At 40.4% G+C, this 16,664-nt stretch overlaps 2 protein-coding genes across 2 annotated transcripts in view; both read right to left on the minus strand.

Moving 5' to 3' along the window:
- Positions 1-1,246: 1,246 nt before the first annotated feature.
- Positions 1,247-3,337, minus strand: LOC128093271 (uncharacterized). Its single transcript, XM_052709445.1, has 2 exons — positions 1,884-3,337; positions 1,247-1,804 (listed from the first exon to the last, which is right to left on the minus strand). Exon 1 carries the CDS (start codon positions 2,864-2,866, stop codon positions 2,534-2,536), a length of 333 nt encoding a protein of 110 aa, XP_052565405.1. The 5' UTR covers positions 2,867-3,337; the 3' UTR covers positions 1,247-1,804; positions 1,884-2,533.
- Positions 3,338-9,352: 6,015 nt separating this feature from the next.
- Positions 9,353-16,664, minus strand: part of LOC120417845 (uncharacterized) — a 34,342-nt gene continuing 27,030 nt past the window's right edge. The window contains exons 8-10 of the mRNA XM_039580066.2: positions 14,639-14,947; positions 14,276-14,571; positions 9,353-10,617 (exon numbers count right to left, since the gene is read on the minus strand). Of these exons, the coding sequence (XP_039436000.2) occupies positions 9,985-10,617; positions 14,276-14,571; positions 14,639-14,947 (1,238 nt within the window). The 3' untranslated portion in view covers positions 9,353-9,984. The remainder of the gene's footprint in view (positions 10,618-14,275; positions 14,572-14,638; positions 14,948-16,664) is intronic.

A 16,664-nucleotide genomic window follows, 5' to 3' on the forward strand; every position in this document is an offset into this window, starting at 1 on the left:
ATTTTCACGTTTTTTTTGGTGCTTGAGGATGATGACATGCTGGGAAAACTTGATTACTGCTTCTCATATAAAATGCATTTTTATGAAGAATTAAAATTCAGCAGAATTTGTGTTGAGCTTTTCGGGGAATTTCCATGGCTTGGAGAATTCTTGGAATTGTACAAATAGCTTTAAACTGAATTGATAACGTTTAAATGTTTTTTTTTTTTAAATTGATTGAAATTTGCATTCAAAAATTATCAGGCACTTAAAATTGCGAATAAAATCAAGCTAACATTTTTACCAGCCCGAATGAAACCAGCAACCGCTTTAAAGTTCATAAGCCAGTAAATTTGGTAAACTCCTTTTCTCCCCCACAAAGAATAAAATCTCCCCCGATGAAGACGAAAGACGTGAAATCCTCTCGTCAACCATGACGACGAGTAATATTATTTATTTGATTTGCTCCGAAATCGCTTCATTCATTGGACGACGTTGTAGATCCTACTCACTTTGGAATTCCCACCACCACAACCACATTGGTACAAAGTGTCCCCTCCCAGGCAGGTTTTGGACCACCCTGAATTGGGTATGACAGGTTGATTGATGATGACGGAGATTGGCCACACTGCTAAGTTGGGTTAAGCCTTGGTTGACCATTTCTCGGGAAATTTGAGGTTTTGGCACAGACAAACAGACGCGAATTTCTTTTAAAAAAAAAATCAAATTATTCGCTCTACAGCATTGCCTTGGCGTTCTCGATTGCGAGATTCCTACTCGAAACTAGGTGTCCGAAGGCTTGATTGTTGAGGCAATTGCAAACCTCTTTTTACACCTTAGCTTCCATCTACCCCGGGATTCGAACTGACGACCTTTGGATTGTTAGTCCAACTGCCCACCAGCGACTCCACCGAGACAGGACTCAGGGAGACGACTCCTACACCTGGACTGAGCTAACGACCTAACCTTTGTAGGTTAGTCCAGGACCAACATTTACTTCCCTTCGACGGAAGGCGTGATCAGACAAATCTCGTCTCGAAAAATGCCACCGGGACCGTCTGGGATCAAACCCAAGCCGACTGGGTGAGAGGCAATCACGCTTACCCCTACACCACGGTCCCGAATTTCTTTTGAAAAACATAAATCACGATTTAACGGTCACTTTGAATCAATCAGAAACTCACCACTGCACATTTGAATTCACCACCGTCAGGCTAAACTCGTTTGACAGTTGCTTGAATCTGCCTTTCAACACACTTCCATACACTGAAGATCAGAATTACACCAAAAAGCGTTGAATCCAACCATTTTCGTACAAGACCACGCTTCAACCATCGCGCCGTGTAAACAGCCCGGAACACATTGGCTGGATTCTGGCCAAAAACGCATCCAATGTGTAACTTTTGGATTGGTGGTAGCCACCTGGTGGCAAAAATGGGAAGCTTTCGAATAGCGGGAATATGGTGCTGCCACCTATTGGAGATTAGAGACATGTTAATTTTCCTTAGTAAATTTAAATTAAACTACAATTTTTGAAGTTTTTATTAAAAAAAGTTATAAATTCACAACAACATAACTAATTCACATGCGCTCGAATTGCGGTTTTTCACAGTTTATCCGACCCCGTCACAGTTGGTGTTCTTCAGCAGGTCCTTCCACTCGCAAATGTCCGCAATCTGGTGGATGTTGTGGTTCGCTGACAGGCTTTACGGATTTGAATGTAATAGGGCCAAATGTCCTTCGTAGGTTCTGGTCACAGCCGCTGCGTTTGCGGCCGTTATGCGAAGACATTCGCGGATCGACTCGAGTTGTGCATTTTTAGGTTCTGGAAAAAAACAAGTTTCGAAGATTCGATAAGGACTGTAATTAGTATCAGACTTAATCAATCATCAATCAATACTCACTTAATTGCCAACGATGTCCAGCTGCTTCTCTTTGGCCGTCAGCTGCGACTTGACGGCTTGCTTCTCGTCGAACAGCGTCTCCTCAGCGTCCCGCTCGCTCATGAAGTCTTCGTTCAGCGTGTCGTAGTCCTCGCCTTTTCTTCGGCGATCTTCTCGAGTTTGGATCGTTCTTCGCCCAACAGTTCCAGCTTGTTCTGCACATTGACCAGTTGGGTATCGACTTCGTCCTATTCGGACACGACCTGTTCAAAGTCGGTCACCTTCTCCTCGAGTTGCTGCTAGAACGTCTTGATCCGGTCGAGTTCTTTCTTCCAGCGTACTCTTCTCCGACTGCAGTTGTTCCACGGACTTGGCCAACTCGACGACCTTACCCTGGATCGCTCTCTTCTCCGACAGCGCACCCTCCTTTTAGTCTCCTCCAGCTGTCGAACCTTCCGCCGACCGCCAGCTTCTCCTCGATCATCGCCCCAAGCATCCTCTCCAACACCTAACCCCTTCCTCCAACATTCAACGCAGCTGTTCAGCCTTCTCCGCAAGTTGCGACTCGAGCAGCGATAGCCCAGCTTCCTTCACGTTGATCTCCTTGATCGTACTGTCAAGCTGTTCCTTCAGGCTTATCGTCTCCACTCCTGCAGCTTCCTAATCCTCCCTCAGCTTACCTCAACGACCTTGCTCTCAAACTTCAACCGGTTCGCAGCGTCGCTCAGCTCCTCCTCGAACGCGATCTTCTCCGATCGCATAACCTCATTCAGCATACTCTCGCTCACCTCAAGTGACTCCGTCCGCTGCTTAGCAGCTTCCAACTCCCGCCGCAGCTCTTCAACGGTATCCTCAAGCGAACTCTTCTCCAACCTCAATTTATACTGCTCCGCCGACAGCTTCTTCAGCAAGTCGGCGATCTGATCGAGTTTGTCGGTCAGGCCGACGTTCTTGGACTTGAAGCGTCGATCGAGCGAGGCGATCTTGTCCTGGAGGACGTTCATACCGGCAAGGAGGGCCTCGTTACAGTTGATGAACTGTTGCTGCTGGACGTCGGCTTCCGCCAGCTGATCTTACTGGGAACGATCGCGTTGTTCTGATTATTTTAAGGTTTGCTGCAGGTTGCGGAGTTCCGCTTCGAGCGTGTCGATGTGGGAGGAAACAGGTCGTCCGGTGCTGGCTCATCAATCCGCTCCAAACGAGCTTCTATTCCTCTTGCTTGTCGCCGGGGGCTGTGTCCTTTTTGGGGGATTGAAAAAGCTCGATCGGGTCCACCTTGATCCTTGATGCCATCTTATACACGATAGTTGACGTCCCGGATGATAATGGAACATTGAGAAACGGCGACTCGTGGTGGTCCCCAGTCCCCGGGACTCCCCACTAGATAAGCGGCGTCTAGCAGCTTTGCTGCTGGGCATGGTGCAATTTGCCAATTGTTTTGTTTTGTTGGATACGGATTTAGAGGCAAACCTGGTCGTGGGAAGAAAAAAGATAAGTGATTGAAGGCAGAGCGACTTAGAAATTTACCTCGGTCGTCGATGTGACCACCATGCCCAGCCCTGGACAGCAGTTTCATTGTGATTATTTTGCTTGATGTGACCGAACGTCCGCGAGTCGGAAGGTGGTGCGCCGTTCTCATGCGTCATCATGCGACAGAGGACCGGTCAGGTTGTCGACCGTTAGGTTATCCGATCCGGTTATTTCCGAATTATCCAGCATCTCGTCGTCGAAGCGCTGGAGCAACACCCGGAAGTCCCCGTTTAGTTCGGTACCGTCCTGCGTTGGGCGCTTCGTAGGTCGTTTCTGTCAGCGTCAAGATGTGCAGAGCGGCTCAACTTCCGCCAAAATCGTCCGCCGATTCCAGTCCGACTTGTAGCAATCCGTCAGAATCCGTTTTCCGTGGATTCATTTGGTTCTTTGTGCTACTCTCCGGGCATCCTAACCTAAAAAAACAAACGCCACTAACTTCAACTAAAACCTAACATTTTACTGTGCGTGAATCTCCCCGAGAGCACCACCTCGGCAAAGTGGACAACCGTCCAGGAAAACCAAACCCTTACAAATGGAAAACCGAGGATAAGAATTTTGTCACTTTTCCACGCACTAAAAATTGCGGTTGAGGAGAACGATGGCAATTTGCGCGTTTCCAGACCGGGATTTATCCCTAGCCGTGCATATGGCCAGCCAGGACAATAAAATGCACTTTTTAATAAAACTTTCGACAGCTACTTAATTAAACTGGCAGTTTTCTAAACATTGCCAAACACGGCCGTTTGCAGGCGGCAAACTTTGAAGAACGCGATGCAAAAACTTTCTAACACTTTGACAGGTCAAGATTTCCGATGCGCGCACCTGGTGGTAAATTTGAGCAACTGCCGCTACGAAAGTTTACACATTGGATGGCTTTTTGATCCAAAACCAGAGCGGTGTGTAGAATCGACACATCGATTTCAAAACAACGTGGTTTAACCATTCAACGTGTAACATCGACGCATTTTGGTCGTAATTTTAATCTTCAGTGTACAGTTAGTGTAATTTCAATGTAAGAGCTATTTATTTATCCTAAACAAAAATCACAAAATAAACAAATTCAACACCAATTACGTTCAACTTGTTGTGTCTCAAGCACGCCCCGGGGGATTGAACTCCCCTCTCGAAAATGTGTGTTCAATCGCTTTCGATTCCATTCCGCCCACGACTTGCCAAAGTGGACCACTTTTCCGAAAGAACCCAGCCAGAACATCAACTTAACCGGGTTGGAAAACTTTACTATCTCGTTTGATACACTCAGTTGAGTGAAATAACGTAAAAAAATCTAAATTTTTAATTTCAAATGATAATTAATTTTTCAGTCCACTTTTAATCATTCTATCACTGATGATAAGACGTAAATCGTGAAAATAAAAAAAAAAACTAAATAAAATCTTTCCATCATTATAAATTTCACAGTTAAAAATACAACTTGACAGCTGTGAAATTTTATGGGTAATTTTTTAAAGGTTTATTTATTTTAAATAGTTTAACATAATTAATGCTGAATTTCCACCACCATTTAAACCGGCCGTGATTTAACAGTCAATTCCATTCAGGGCCCCGGCGATGGCCTGATATTAGCTACCGAACAACATTGGCAATATGGCGTCGTTTGTTTACAAACATGAGATTATTTGTGGACGAACCGAAAAATTTACTTTTTTGTAAAACATTCTATAACCATTGTGCAATAACATTAAGTCTTACAAAACAGACAAAGTTTCGTTAAATTCTAGACCAGAATTTGTTGTATTACTATTTTTCAATTTAAACCGTTTTTATCGCGATTCTGATCAAGATTGCACATCAAATCATCGTGCCTTTAGTGTATCTTTAGTTTTCACATCGATTCGCTGGTTAGCGGAAATATAGAAAAAAAATCAATTGCAAGTCACAGACTTGTCCAGTTGCAATCATTAGTTTAGTAAAGTAGGATTTGCATTTTCAATTGATTTTAACTAACGTCATGCTTCAAATTCCCGGACGCTTCGTCACCCTTCATCTTGTTTTATCAATTATTTAGTATAAGTTCACATAGTAATGGTCAAAATTGTGATATTTAATGAATTCTAACACCAACTTTCACTTGGCGCTGCATTCAATGTCAAAACAATAAAATAAAATAAAAATTTAAGTTTACCAAAAAATTTGAAACATTTCACTGAAATATTTCATAGGCGTCCGAAGCACCAGGAAGGCAAAGCAGAAATTTATGATTCTGATTTCCTTTAATTGTAGCAATTTTTTATACAAAAATGGATTGTTTTGATGTCAACAGCTTGTTTAAAACCAAAAGAATTCCATCCACTAAAATTTCAGGCCAAATTTGTGCGATTCATAAACAAAAGTGAGTGTCCGTAATTCGAAGCAAAAGTGTCCGGATTTTGAATCAGCTTTTATCAGTGTCCGGGATTCGAAGCACAACAAGTCATTTTTATTTCAAAATATTAATGAAAAATTGTAAGAAAAGACATAAATTGACTGTTTATACTACAGTTAAACCTCGCATAGTGCGCAGGCGTTACGCTTTGTATTTCTTCGATTACTCTAAAACGACATAATATTTTTGCAATGTTTTTGAAGCTAATTGTAGATTGGAACAAGACGAACAAATTGCTTCAAAAATATTGCAAAAATATTATGTCGTTTTAGAGTAATCAAAGAAATACAAAGCGTAACGCCTGCACACTATGCGAGGTTTGACTGTACATCATGCTGAAATTTCTACATTTCCAACTAATTACATGATTTTTTGCCAGCTATAACAAAAATGATATGCTACTAAGTGTCCGGATTTTGAATCATGACTTTAATTGTACTTATTTTTTTAAATAGTGCTGTTAAATTTTTTTACCCCTGATTGCTTGAGCCGATTTTGAAGCAGGGTTACACAATGTTTTGAAAATATTTGTAACAGCCTTACAGTTTTTTTTATTCTTGAATAAATCTAGACTCTTTGTTGATTCTTTGTTAAATCTTTATCGATTCTTTTTTTATTCTTTCTTGAATTTTCTATAAATTTCTTGATTTGCCTTCATTTATTCTTGATTGCCGGGACCGTGGTGTAGGGGTAAGCGTGATTGCCTCTCACCCAGTCGGCCTGGGTTCGAACCCAGACGGTCCCGGTGGCATTTTTCAAGACGAGATTTGTCTGATCACGCCTTCCGTCGGAAGGGAAGTAAATGATGGCCCCGGACTAACCTAGAAGTTAGGTCGTTAGCTCAGCCCAGGTGTAGGAGTCGTCTCCCTGGGTCCTGTCTCGGTGGAGTCGCTGGTAGACAGTTGGACTAACAATCCAAAGGTCGTCAGTTCGAATCCCGGGATGGATGGAAGCTAAGGTGTAAAAAGAGGTTTGCAATTGCCTCAACAATCAAGCCTTTGAACACCTAGTTTCGAGTAGGAATCTCGCAATCGAGAACGCCAAGGCAATGCTGTAGAGCGAATAATTTGATTTTTTATTCTTGATTGATTCTTGATTCTTTTTTCAATGTTTTTATCAGAATAAACAATGAATCAAAATAGGATTAGAAAACAATCAAGAAGAAAGAATCAAGAAAAAAACAAAAATGAATCAAGAATTATTCAAGAAAAAACAAGAAAGAAGCTTTCTTGATTCTTTCTCGATTTTTTCTTGATTTTTTCTTGATTGTTCCTTGATTCTTTCTTGATTCTTTCTTGATTCTTTCTTGATTCTTTCGTGATTCTTTCTTGATTCGTTCTTGATTCTTTCTTAATTCTTTCTTGATTTTTTCTTGATTCTAGCTTGATTCTTTTTTGATTCTTTCTTGATTCTTTCTTGATTCTTTTTGATTCTTTCTTGATTCTTTCTTGATTCTTTCTTGATTCTTTCTTGATTCTTTCTTGATTCTTTCTTGATTCTTTCTTGATTCTTTCTTGATTCTTTCTTGATTCTTTCTTGATTCTTTCTTGATTCCTTCTTGATTCTTTCTTGTTTATTTATTGATTCTTTCTTGATTCTTTCTTGATTCTTTCTTGATTCTTTCTTGATTCTTTCTTGATTCTTTCTTGATTCTTTCCTGATTTTTTCTTGATTCTTTCTTGATTCTTTCTTGATTCTTTCTTGATTCTTTCTTGATTCTTTCTTGATTCTTTCTTGATTCTTTCTTGATTCTTTCTTGATTCTTTCTTGATTCTTTCTTGATTCTTTCTTGATTCTTTCTTGAATCTTTCTTGATTCTTTCTTGATTCTTTCTTGATTCTTTCTTGATTCTTTCTTCATTCTTTCTTGATTCTTTCTTGATTCTTTCTTGATTATTTCTTAATTCTTTCCTGATTCATTTCTTTCAACATAGTTTTCATTCTTTCGAGTTTGCAATTTCCTCTATTTCTACGAAATCGAGTGTAAGATCTCGAAAATCGATTGCACCAAAACAGAAGAACCTCTCCCTACCCTTCGAACTCGGTATTTTACCATCAATCAACGTGTGGGCGTGCAAAACGGGACAGATTTTTGATCGAGGTGGTGGTGGTGGTGGTCAAACAACGGTTCCGAAAATGAACATGTGGGACACAGACAACACACACACACACACAATGGGAAGAAATTGGACGACAGAATGAAAAATTATCTCGCAGTTATTGAAGATGGCGATTTTCTTGAGGGATTTCTGGGGGGTTGTTGTAAGAACGGTCTTTGGGGACGGGAGGGAAGGGAGTTTGGGAAAAAGGTCAATAATGTACAGATAAATGCGAAATGTGGGGCATTTTGTAAAAGGAATGGAAGATGAGGGATTTTCCGGCTATTTTTGGATGGAAGAAGGGACCAATTTAGGTTGAACAATGACTCATAATGCGGTTATGATTTCGGGAAGGACAGGTAATGGTTTATCTTGACTATGGTGAATGAACTGGAAAAAATGTTTCAAACTTCAAACAAATATTGTTTAAAATGGAAGAACAAATTTGTTCATATCTTCGACAACACCCTAATTGCAAAACTCTATAAATTATTGCTTGACTTTTTTTCCCCACCTCATGTGTCAACTTCCGAGGTGGTGCATCATTAAAGTTTATGCTCCAACAGAAACTGAATTATAACTCTTAGCGTGAAAATCTCTACCAAGCTTCGTTACGGATGTAATACAGGCAAACAGACGAAAATCGCTTTGAAAATTATTTCTTTTGCTTTTCACTTGAATGATTGGATATTCACCATGGAAACTTGTGTTTGCTGTTAACTGAATCTGTTTTGTTTACACCTGGAGGGTTCTAGTGTAGATTTTTGCTAAAATTAAAAGATTCACGTCTATTTGTCTGTGGTTGAAAGCTACACAGCAAAAAATCCGATGGTAAAATCGCATGCAAAAGCATGCACATCACCTTCGTCAAAATAAACACTTAATATTACACACTGCATGTACATTTTTTGCAAGAACAAAAAAAAGTTGCAACCGACGGGATTCAAACCCAGCACCAACAGTAAGGACTGGCGCCTCAGCCCACCCGGCCATCAGACCGATGAAAAACTGTAAGGATAAACGCAAATATGAGCTTGACATTTTGGTCCAGTAGGTTTCCCATACTGATGGGCTACATATTTCAGGGTGTAAAATCACATAAAATTGCATAAAATAATGCAATATTTATTTTACACCCAGGCCTTTTACACGCAGCTGAATTACTACTTTTTTAGCTGTGTAATACCTTCAAACCACTTTCCGTAATCAACTGGTTTTCCTTTCACCAAGTTCGAAGCAATAATTGCTTCTTGTTGTGATGTTTGAATCATCGGAACTCGTTTCGCCAGTTTTTTTTTTTCGTTAAACTCAAAAATTAAACTTTGTTTGCAAAATTTTTCAACTAACTTTTTCAGAAATCAGCTAGATTGGTTGATTCGTGGATTTTGAAATTTCGAGAGTGTGCTAAATAAGCTCGTCCACGTCGAGTTTTCTTTCTTCTTAGCCGTTGGGGTCTTGATTTGTAGTTTTAATATGTACACAGAAAAAAAGGTAAAAAGGTGAAATTGATCAATATTTACAGCAACCTTAACTTTGCTTTGGTAATTCATAGACTGGTGCAAATTTAAGCCCGTTTTCAATTTGAACATTTTTCAGGAAAATTTAAATCAGTCTTGAACTACCTTTGCCGAAAAAAAAGACATAACTTAGTTACATGTTATACAAAGATTTTTGTTTTTTTGTTAAAACAAAAAATCGAATCAACGACTTTCGACATCCTTCCTCAAAGGAAATTAAACGTGCACGCAACATTGAGCATCGATTTTCGATTTGTTTTTTCTTCAGTACTTCACAGCGTTCATATCACAAAATGATATAATTTGGTAAAAACACGTGTTTTTCTCTCTTCTTTTTCTTCTTCTCATTGACGCTTAGACATCGAACATGGGAGAGACTTGCTTTGGAACGAAAAAAAAAACTTGTCAAGTTCTTCCACCGTAATTTGTGAACAAGTAACAACGCGCGTCTAATTATTGTGTGAGAGTGAATGTGTGTGTGTGTGTGTATTAAAGTCTTGCCTCGTCCTCCGCCTGCTCCTCCTCCTCCTCCTCCCGGTGGTGGCTGGCGGAACCTCACAGGGCCGTATCACCGACCCTGTGAGACTCCTATAGTCATACGGTCGACTCGCGCTTGACCATGAGGGGCGTATCGGCGGACACGTCCTCCTCGGCCAGACAGACCCGTGACCGCGGCTGCTGCTGTTGGTGCTGTTGCTGGTGCTGTTGATGGTCAAGGAAGCTGGCCCCGGCGCCGCCTCCCCTTGGCAGCGTCCCCGCCCCACCCAGATGTTGCATGGCGATCGTGGAGGGTGGCGGCGGTGGAATCGTGTGTTGACTGCTCGTCACCGAGATGGCCGTCAAGTTGCGCACCCCCGCGATGGTCCCCCCGTACGAGGGCCAATGGTGCGGGGCCATCGAAACCCCCGGCCCTCCGAGACTCAACCCGGCCGCCGCTGGATGTCGCGGCAGGGTGCACGTGGACGAGGTGAACGCACTGGGGCCGACGCCGTGGGCCATCGACACGTTGGTGACCACCTGGTTCTGGGGGCCAAGGCCCATTCCGCCGCCGTTTCGCAGCGTGCAATAGCCGAGGCTCGCGTGGTTGCCCCCGAGCGTCATGGTCGAGCCCATGAAGTTCTGCTGCTGGGCTTGGGACGCGACCGCCGAGGTCGTGGTCAGCAGCAGCCGGCTCGGGCTGCTCGTGTCGATGGTGGATATGTGCTGGCGGCGACGGATGTACTCCATCTGGGGAGAAAAGAACATTAATGTTGCATCAATTATACAATACTTTTTCGGAAGTCTTTGAGATAAAAAGCTGCACATATGACCAATGTGACAGAGGTTAATTAGGCGTTGGATAATAACATAATTGTCCCACGGCAAACGGCAATATACTTCTTTTCGAGCCATTTGGGCACTTTAATTTATATCTTTGTTAACAGGAGCAATTCTTTACATTCTCACGAATCGACTTTTTTTCGCATTTGCTGATTTGAATGAAACTTTGTTTATGCATTCCCTATGCCAACAGAAGTAATTTCTCATCGTTAGTTTTTTTTTATTTTTTCGATACAAAATGAGCACGTAAATATTCGAAAATCTGTATCAAAAGAATCGATTTTCGGACCAATTTTGTGTTTTCGGCAAAGCTGTACAAAAAAATAGGTACACGTAAAATTTCACATGGTTGTTTATTTGACTTTTTATCACTAACTTTCTAATTCTCAAAATACAAATCATTCAAATCTTCGAAATATTTAATTTGTTTAAAGGACTGAAAAATCCACCTTTTGCTATTAGGTTAGGATGGTGCAAAATGTGACACCGGAGTAATAAATAAATGAAAATATTTGATTTATAGAAAAAAATAAAGTCAAACAAAATTTAAAAATGTCTAGAATTTTTTTTCAGGCAATCAAAAAAGTTAATCCAATGTTACAAAAAATAGAAATAAACTAATTTAATTTTAAAACCAAATTGCACTTTTTTAAAACAAAATGCTGCATACCGTAAACCGGGGTGACTTTTAAGGATTTCAATTTGTTTTTGGAATATTTTCCAACAGGTAACGTTTTTCTCAAGATTATTATTTTTAAACATGTACTGGGGTAGGCCACACAAAGTCCATGCACTATTTTGGAAAAAAAGTTTTTTCAATAGTGTTTAGAAAAATAGTTACGTTAAAAATTCTTAGTTTGAATTCCGGGGTGACTTTGATAGTCATAGTTTTTCTTGTTAAAATCATATTTAAGATGTTCAAACTTTATTTGTACGTTAAATGTACCATCACTAAAGTAGCTGATATAGTTTTTAAGAAAAAAAATCAATGTTTATATTTAGTTAACTAAGTTTATAAGCTTTTTAACAAAATACATATAAATTTTAGGTAAAATTGTTAAAAAGTCGGAATTTTGCCTGAAATTTGTTAAAACTAGTTTTGTTTATAAAATTATCGATTAATATTGCTTTTTTTACTGAATTCGAAGCACGAATCACAAGTTTTCACATTTTACATGAAATTTATTCAACTGAAATTGCCTATAAATTTGGAGATTTTTTTTAATTGTATTTCAAAAACACATATTATTTATTATTTTCAACCTTTTTTCACCTTCTCCTAGTGGAAAATTGTCCAAAGAATCCGAAAATGCATTCCGTTTTCCGATTCAAAATCATGTTCATTGAGAAAATCATGACACTTTGAGAAGTTTAAAATAATGACTTTCATCAACATTTTCTTAACTATAGTTAACTAACTTTTTAAACTTTTCAAAATTTTATGAAAAGTTCTTCTTGAGGTACTTTGAACACTTCTCTACCACGGTCAGTATGTTTCTTAACCATTCCTTACGTATTTTAATTGTACTCTTCATTTTGCGGAAAAATCGCAAACCTATCAAAGTCACCCCGGCTATCAAAGTCACCCCGTTTTACGGTACATATTACAATGATTTTTTGAAAAATAAATTAAATCCCTTTAGTCTGATCGATCAATCCTCAATTTGCGTTTCCAAAATTTATAATTTGTAGAAAGGCTAACAGTGTCTTTTTCGATTACAAAAACGTTATCCCATGTATTCTAAATCAATAACAACAATCGATTGTGCTTTCTTTTTCTATAAAAATATAAATTTATACAATTTTCAGCTGAAATCGGTTAAAAGGGCGTAGTGTTATGACTTTTCAAAAAAGTGTTTTTTTTGTTGCGAAAATTGACGAAAGTGACCATTTTTGGGACCACCCTAGCACGATGAATGACACCCTAACGGTCAAACAAAATACGTCTCTATTTCTTTTGGTCAGGGAACCCCAAGAAAAATTTTGGCCGCATCGGAGATGGATATGTTTACGGATTTGCTGTATATAGCAAAACATGTTTTTTGCTTCCTGATTTTGGGAAAAAAAATGAAGGGGGCAATTTCCAAGGCATTAGCCTCATTGAATTCTGCTCTTTGTTTTCAAAAACCCACTTGGGGTCTCAAAACATTAATATTGGTGATAAATGTTTTAATTTTGAAATTGAACAATTTATTTAAAATAATGTCAAGCTTTGTCTTCCCCCATCAAAATGTCCACGAAAAATCAAGTGGCGAAAAAATATATTAATATAGTATTTTTTATTTCCATTATTTTTTTTATTCAAAAAGGGAACTTTTGAGCAATTTTTCTGCGTTTTCGCAAATTGACTTTTCATTGTATTTTAACATTGTATCATTGGTTTTTATAAATTATTTTGCAACATTGGTTTCTACATACAAATTTGAAGGTTGTCCATAAAAAAGTGCTTTACGATATATTCGGAAATTTGTTTCTTGAGAAGGGATTTTCTGATTGATTTGGAGCCTTGGGCAAAGTAAAAAATAACGACTTACATTTTAAATGGACGGTAAACAAAGTCCAAAAAATGTAGTTTCTTTTTCTAGTTTTCAATTTGGTTTTGTTTTTAAAAGTGAGCTATGAACAGACGATTTTTTTAATTTGAGTTTTTTTTTGCGAAACACTAAACACAGTGGTCCAGTTCGCAAAATTTAGTGGAAAACTGATTTTCCGAAAAACGGTGAAGTTTTGGAGCTATGGTGTCTTCAAAAGAGTTGATGCAAATGAAAAGGGGCAACTTTTGGTTTAGTTGAAAATTAGGATAGTTCACGATTAGGGGGATTTTGAAAATCTAACTTTTCATGAATATTTTTGGGATTTTTTTGTCTTGTAGTCTCGTAATCTACGCCTTCTACGACCAATTTTATAGAAAACATCTGAGCAAACCTTGAAAAATGAGATTTTCAATAAAGTGTCCACTTGGTTTGTGGATGGTCGAGATATTTGGGTTTGTAAATTTGCATATTTTTTACCTTAAAATGGCTGTAACTTTTGACCCTTAAGTCCAAATTGACCTGTCAAAAAATGAATGATTTTGTAGAGCTCTAAAAGTGCCCTGAACATCACTTTTCTCTAAAACCTAACCCTGAATTGCCACGTTCAAAAAACAGATTTTTGAAGGTTTGCTCAGATGCTTTCTATAAATTTGGTCGTAGAAGGCTTAATTTTGCGAACTGGTCCACTGTGCAATGTCTTAACACCTTGAGCCACTAAAACTAATGCAACCAAGTTTGTATTTTATATTTGAGATGTGGCTATAAGAAATTTGAAACGCTTGGATTGTGAAAGCTTATTTGGAAAGTAATAAACTTACACGTCAACATACTTGGTTCTTGGAAATAAGCGTTTATTGAAATTAGAATTTAAAGTTATCATACTGTGGGAAATTCTCTTCTGTTCTGGAAGTTGAAGATTTTTACTATTTTAACACCTTTTGCTTGCTACATTCCAACTGAGATATTTCTTGATTTCAGTTGAAAATGCTTTTGAAAGCTGTAATTCAGCATCAAAGTAATGATCGACTCACCTGATCGTCCGAGTCGATCGTGTCCGGGATCACGTCCGGGTTCTTCTCGTCGCTCTCGTTGCCGTCGTACTCCTTGCTGGCGACGCTCTTGTCGCTCGGACCCGGCGACGACGTCCGCACGGTGGTGCTCTGGTGGTTGTGGTGGCCCGTTTCCTTGTTGCGCCGCCGGGTGGCCCCACCGCACGGGAACTTGAACGCCAGCACGATGGCACACGACCCGATCAGGATGGCCGCCCCCAGCCCGATCGCGATCGAGAGGGTCGGGGTGAGCGGGAGCGGCGACCGGGGACGTTCCGCTGGAAGAGGGAGGGAGAAGGAAAGGTTAGTCGAGTTGAAAATTTAGAAGCTGACAACGGTACGAACTTTTCTCCGAGTTCATCTGCTTCTCGGGCAGCCGGAGCGTGGCCGCCGACATCACGTACGGTTCGGATTTGCCCTTGGAGTTGAACGCGTACACCGACAGCTGGTAGACGGCGCTGGGGTGCAAATTGGGCACGGCAAAGCGCGGGATGGGGGCCGTGTTGTTGAACCGCACCTCCTGCGTGTGGGTGTCCCGCAGCTCGAGGAAGAAGCTCTGCGCCAGCCCGCCGTTGAAGCCCTCGTAGCAGCGCACGTTCAGCGACGTCATCGACACGTTCGCCAGCGAGCAGTTGTGGACCTGGTCGGGGCGGCCTGGAAAAACAAAAGTGCAAACAAAGAATTTAGGTTTGGGGGGAAAAATCGACAATGGAAACAAACAGTGTTGGAACCCTAACATCTCTAGTGCTCCAGATACCAAACAAACGCCCCCCGACAGTAGTGTGGTGAATTCGTAGAAATGTCACCTCACTAACACAAAACACAACGTAGGGATCATTGTTATTGTTTACATCAAATTTGTGATAATTTGTGTCGTTTTAATATTGTGAAATGTATCGAGTTAAGTTTAGTGCAATAAAACGTCCTCTTTCACGTTCAGCCTCGCAAGTCGCCTGGTGGAGCAATCTAAACCGTTGTTTTATTTCGCCCGAACTCTGGTCCGCTGGTCGCCTGCTTCGTCTGCTGCTGGAAGGAATCGGTTAGTTGGTGGTTCTGGCCCCCGCGGAGTCGGCCCCTGGCCGAACAAACAGTCTTGGTCCGAACAACTGGTCGTTTTACTTGGGAACCAGGTGGCTTGTTTGCTTTGTCCCACGTGGCCACGTGTTCCACGTGTAGCCAAACAGAACAGTAGGTTTCTAGAAAATGGTGGGAGGGTTTGTCTACAGTTCAACAGGCTAATGGACTACTTGTTCCACAGTTTGAGGATGTTGAGGGATTGAAATCGATTGTGATGTCCAAAATGGGTTTAGTATTTCAAAGGATTTAATGAATTTTCTTTGAATTTATCAAATACCATTTTTAAGAGAACGATCTACTCTGGCTATGGACAACCTGAAACCAAAGAGAACCAAGTACCGAGATAACAGCTGCTCTTTTGCAGTGAAACCATCTGCTTACTCCTCCAGCAGACGACCTTCTCACCCCATCCAACCGGACAGCAAGTGCACTCATTTTGTGTCACAAACAACACGAAAGGGGCCAAGAGACCTGGGACAAGAAATATGTGTCCCGAGCTCTGTCTTCATTTGTTCTAAGGATAAGCATTTGTTCATACATGACCCACCCCACTACTTAGTTCCTTCTTTTCTGCTGGGTTTGCTCTCAGATGCATTCTCAACGCTTGTGTTTAACGACTACAAATGCAGTAGCACGGCATGCTTTGAGTGCACTGTTGACCTTGCAGTGAAATTCCCTGTACGTGACGGTTGTTGTGGTTGAGGAAATTTTCTTTTAAATTTTCCCCAGAATGAAATCTTTAAACTTTCCGTTTGAACTACTTCAAGACTAATTTGTTGTTGGCGTGTTTCCGGGCAGCTCGACGCAAGATGCCCACCCATGTGTGAGACGATTCCGCTTTGCCAAACCCAGTCTATTATTCGGGACCGCCCCATTTTAGCCTTGCTTAAGAAGTGGGAAGAAGAAGAGGAGGGGTTTACTCCCCCCCCCTCCCTCCACCCTTGGAAAATGAAAAACTACTCCGAAATACAGCTGCCAATAGCACTTACCCTTTCCTTTTCTAGGGGTATTTTTAGACGATTTAACCGTGTTTTGAGAGAAGTTTCAAACTTTTTGTGATTGATGTCAGAAAAAAACTGACTACTTCAGTAGTCAGAAGAAAAAAATTTGCAGTCAAAAGTCAGAAGTCAGGAATCAAAAGTAAGAAGCCAAAAATTAAAAAAACAGAAGTCAGAAGTCAGAAGTCAGAAGTCAGTTTCAAGATTCATGATTCAAGATTCAAGATTCAAGATTCAAGATTCAAGATTCAAGATTCAAGATTCAAGATTCAAGATTCAAGATTCATGATTCAAGA

This window comes from Culex pipiens, chromosome 1, assembly GCF_016801865.2.
Source record: "Culex pipiens pallens isolate TS chromosome 1, TS_CPP_V2, whole genome shotgun sequence".
Classification (NCBI taxonomy): domain Eukaryota; kingdom Metazoa; phylum Arthropoda; class Insecta; order Diptera; family Culicidae; genus Culex; species Culex pipiens.

Coding starts and splice junctions, on each gene's coding strand:
- LOC128093271 (XM_052709445.1), bottom strand. CDS start 2,866: ATGAACGTCCTCCAGGACAAGATCGCCTCGCTCGATCGACGCTTCAAG.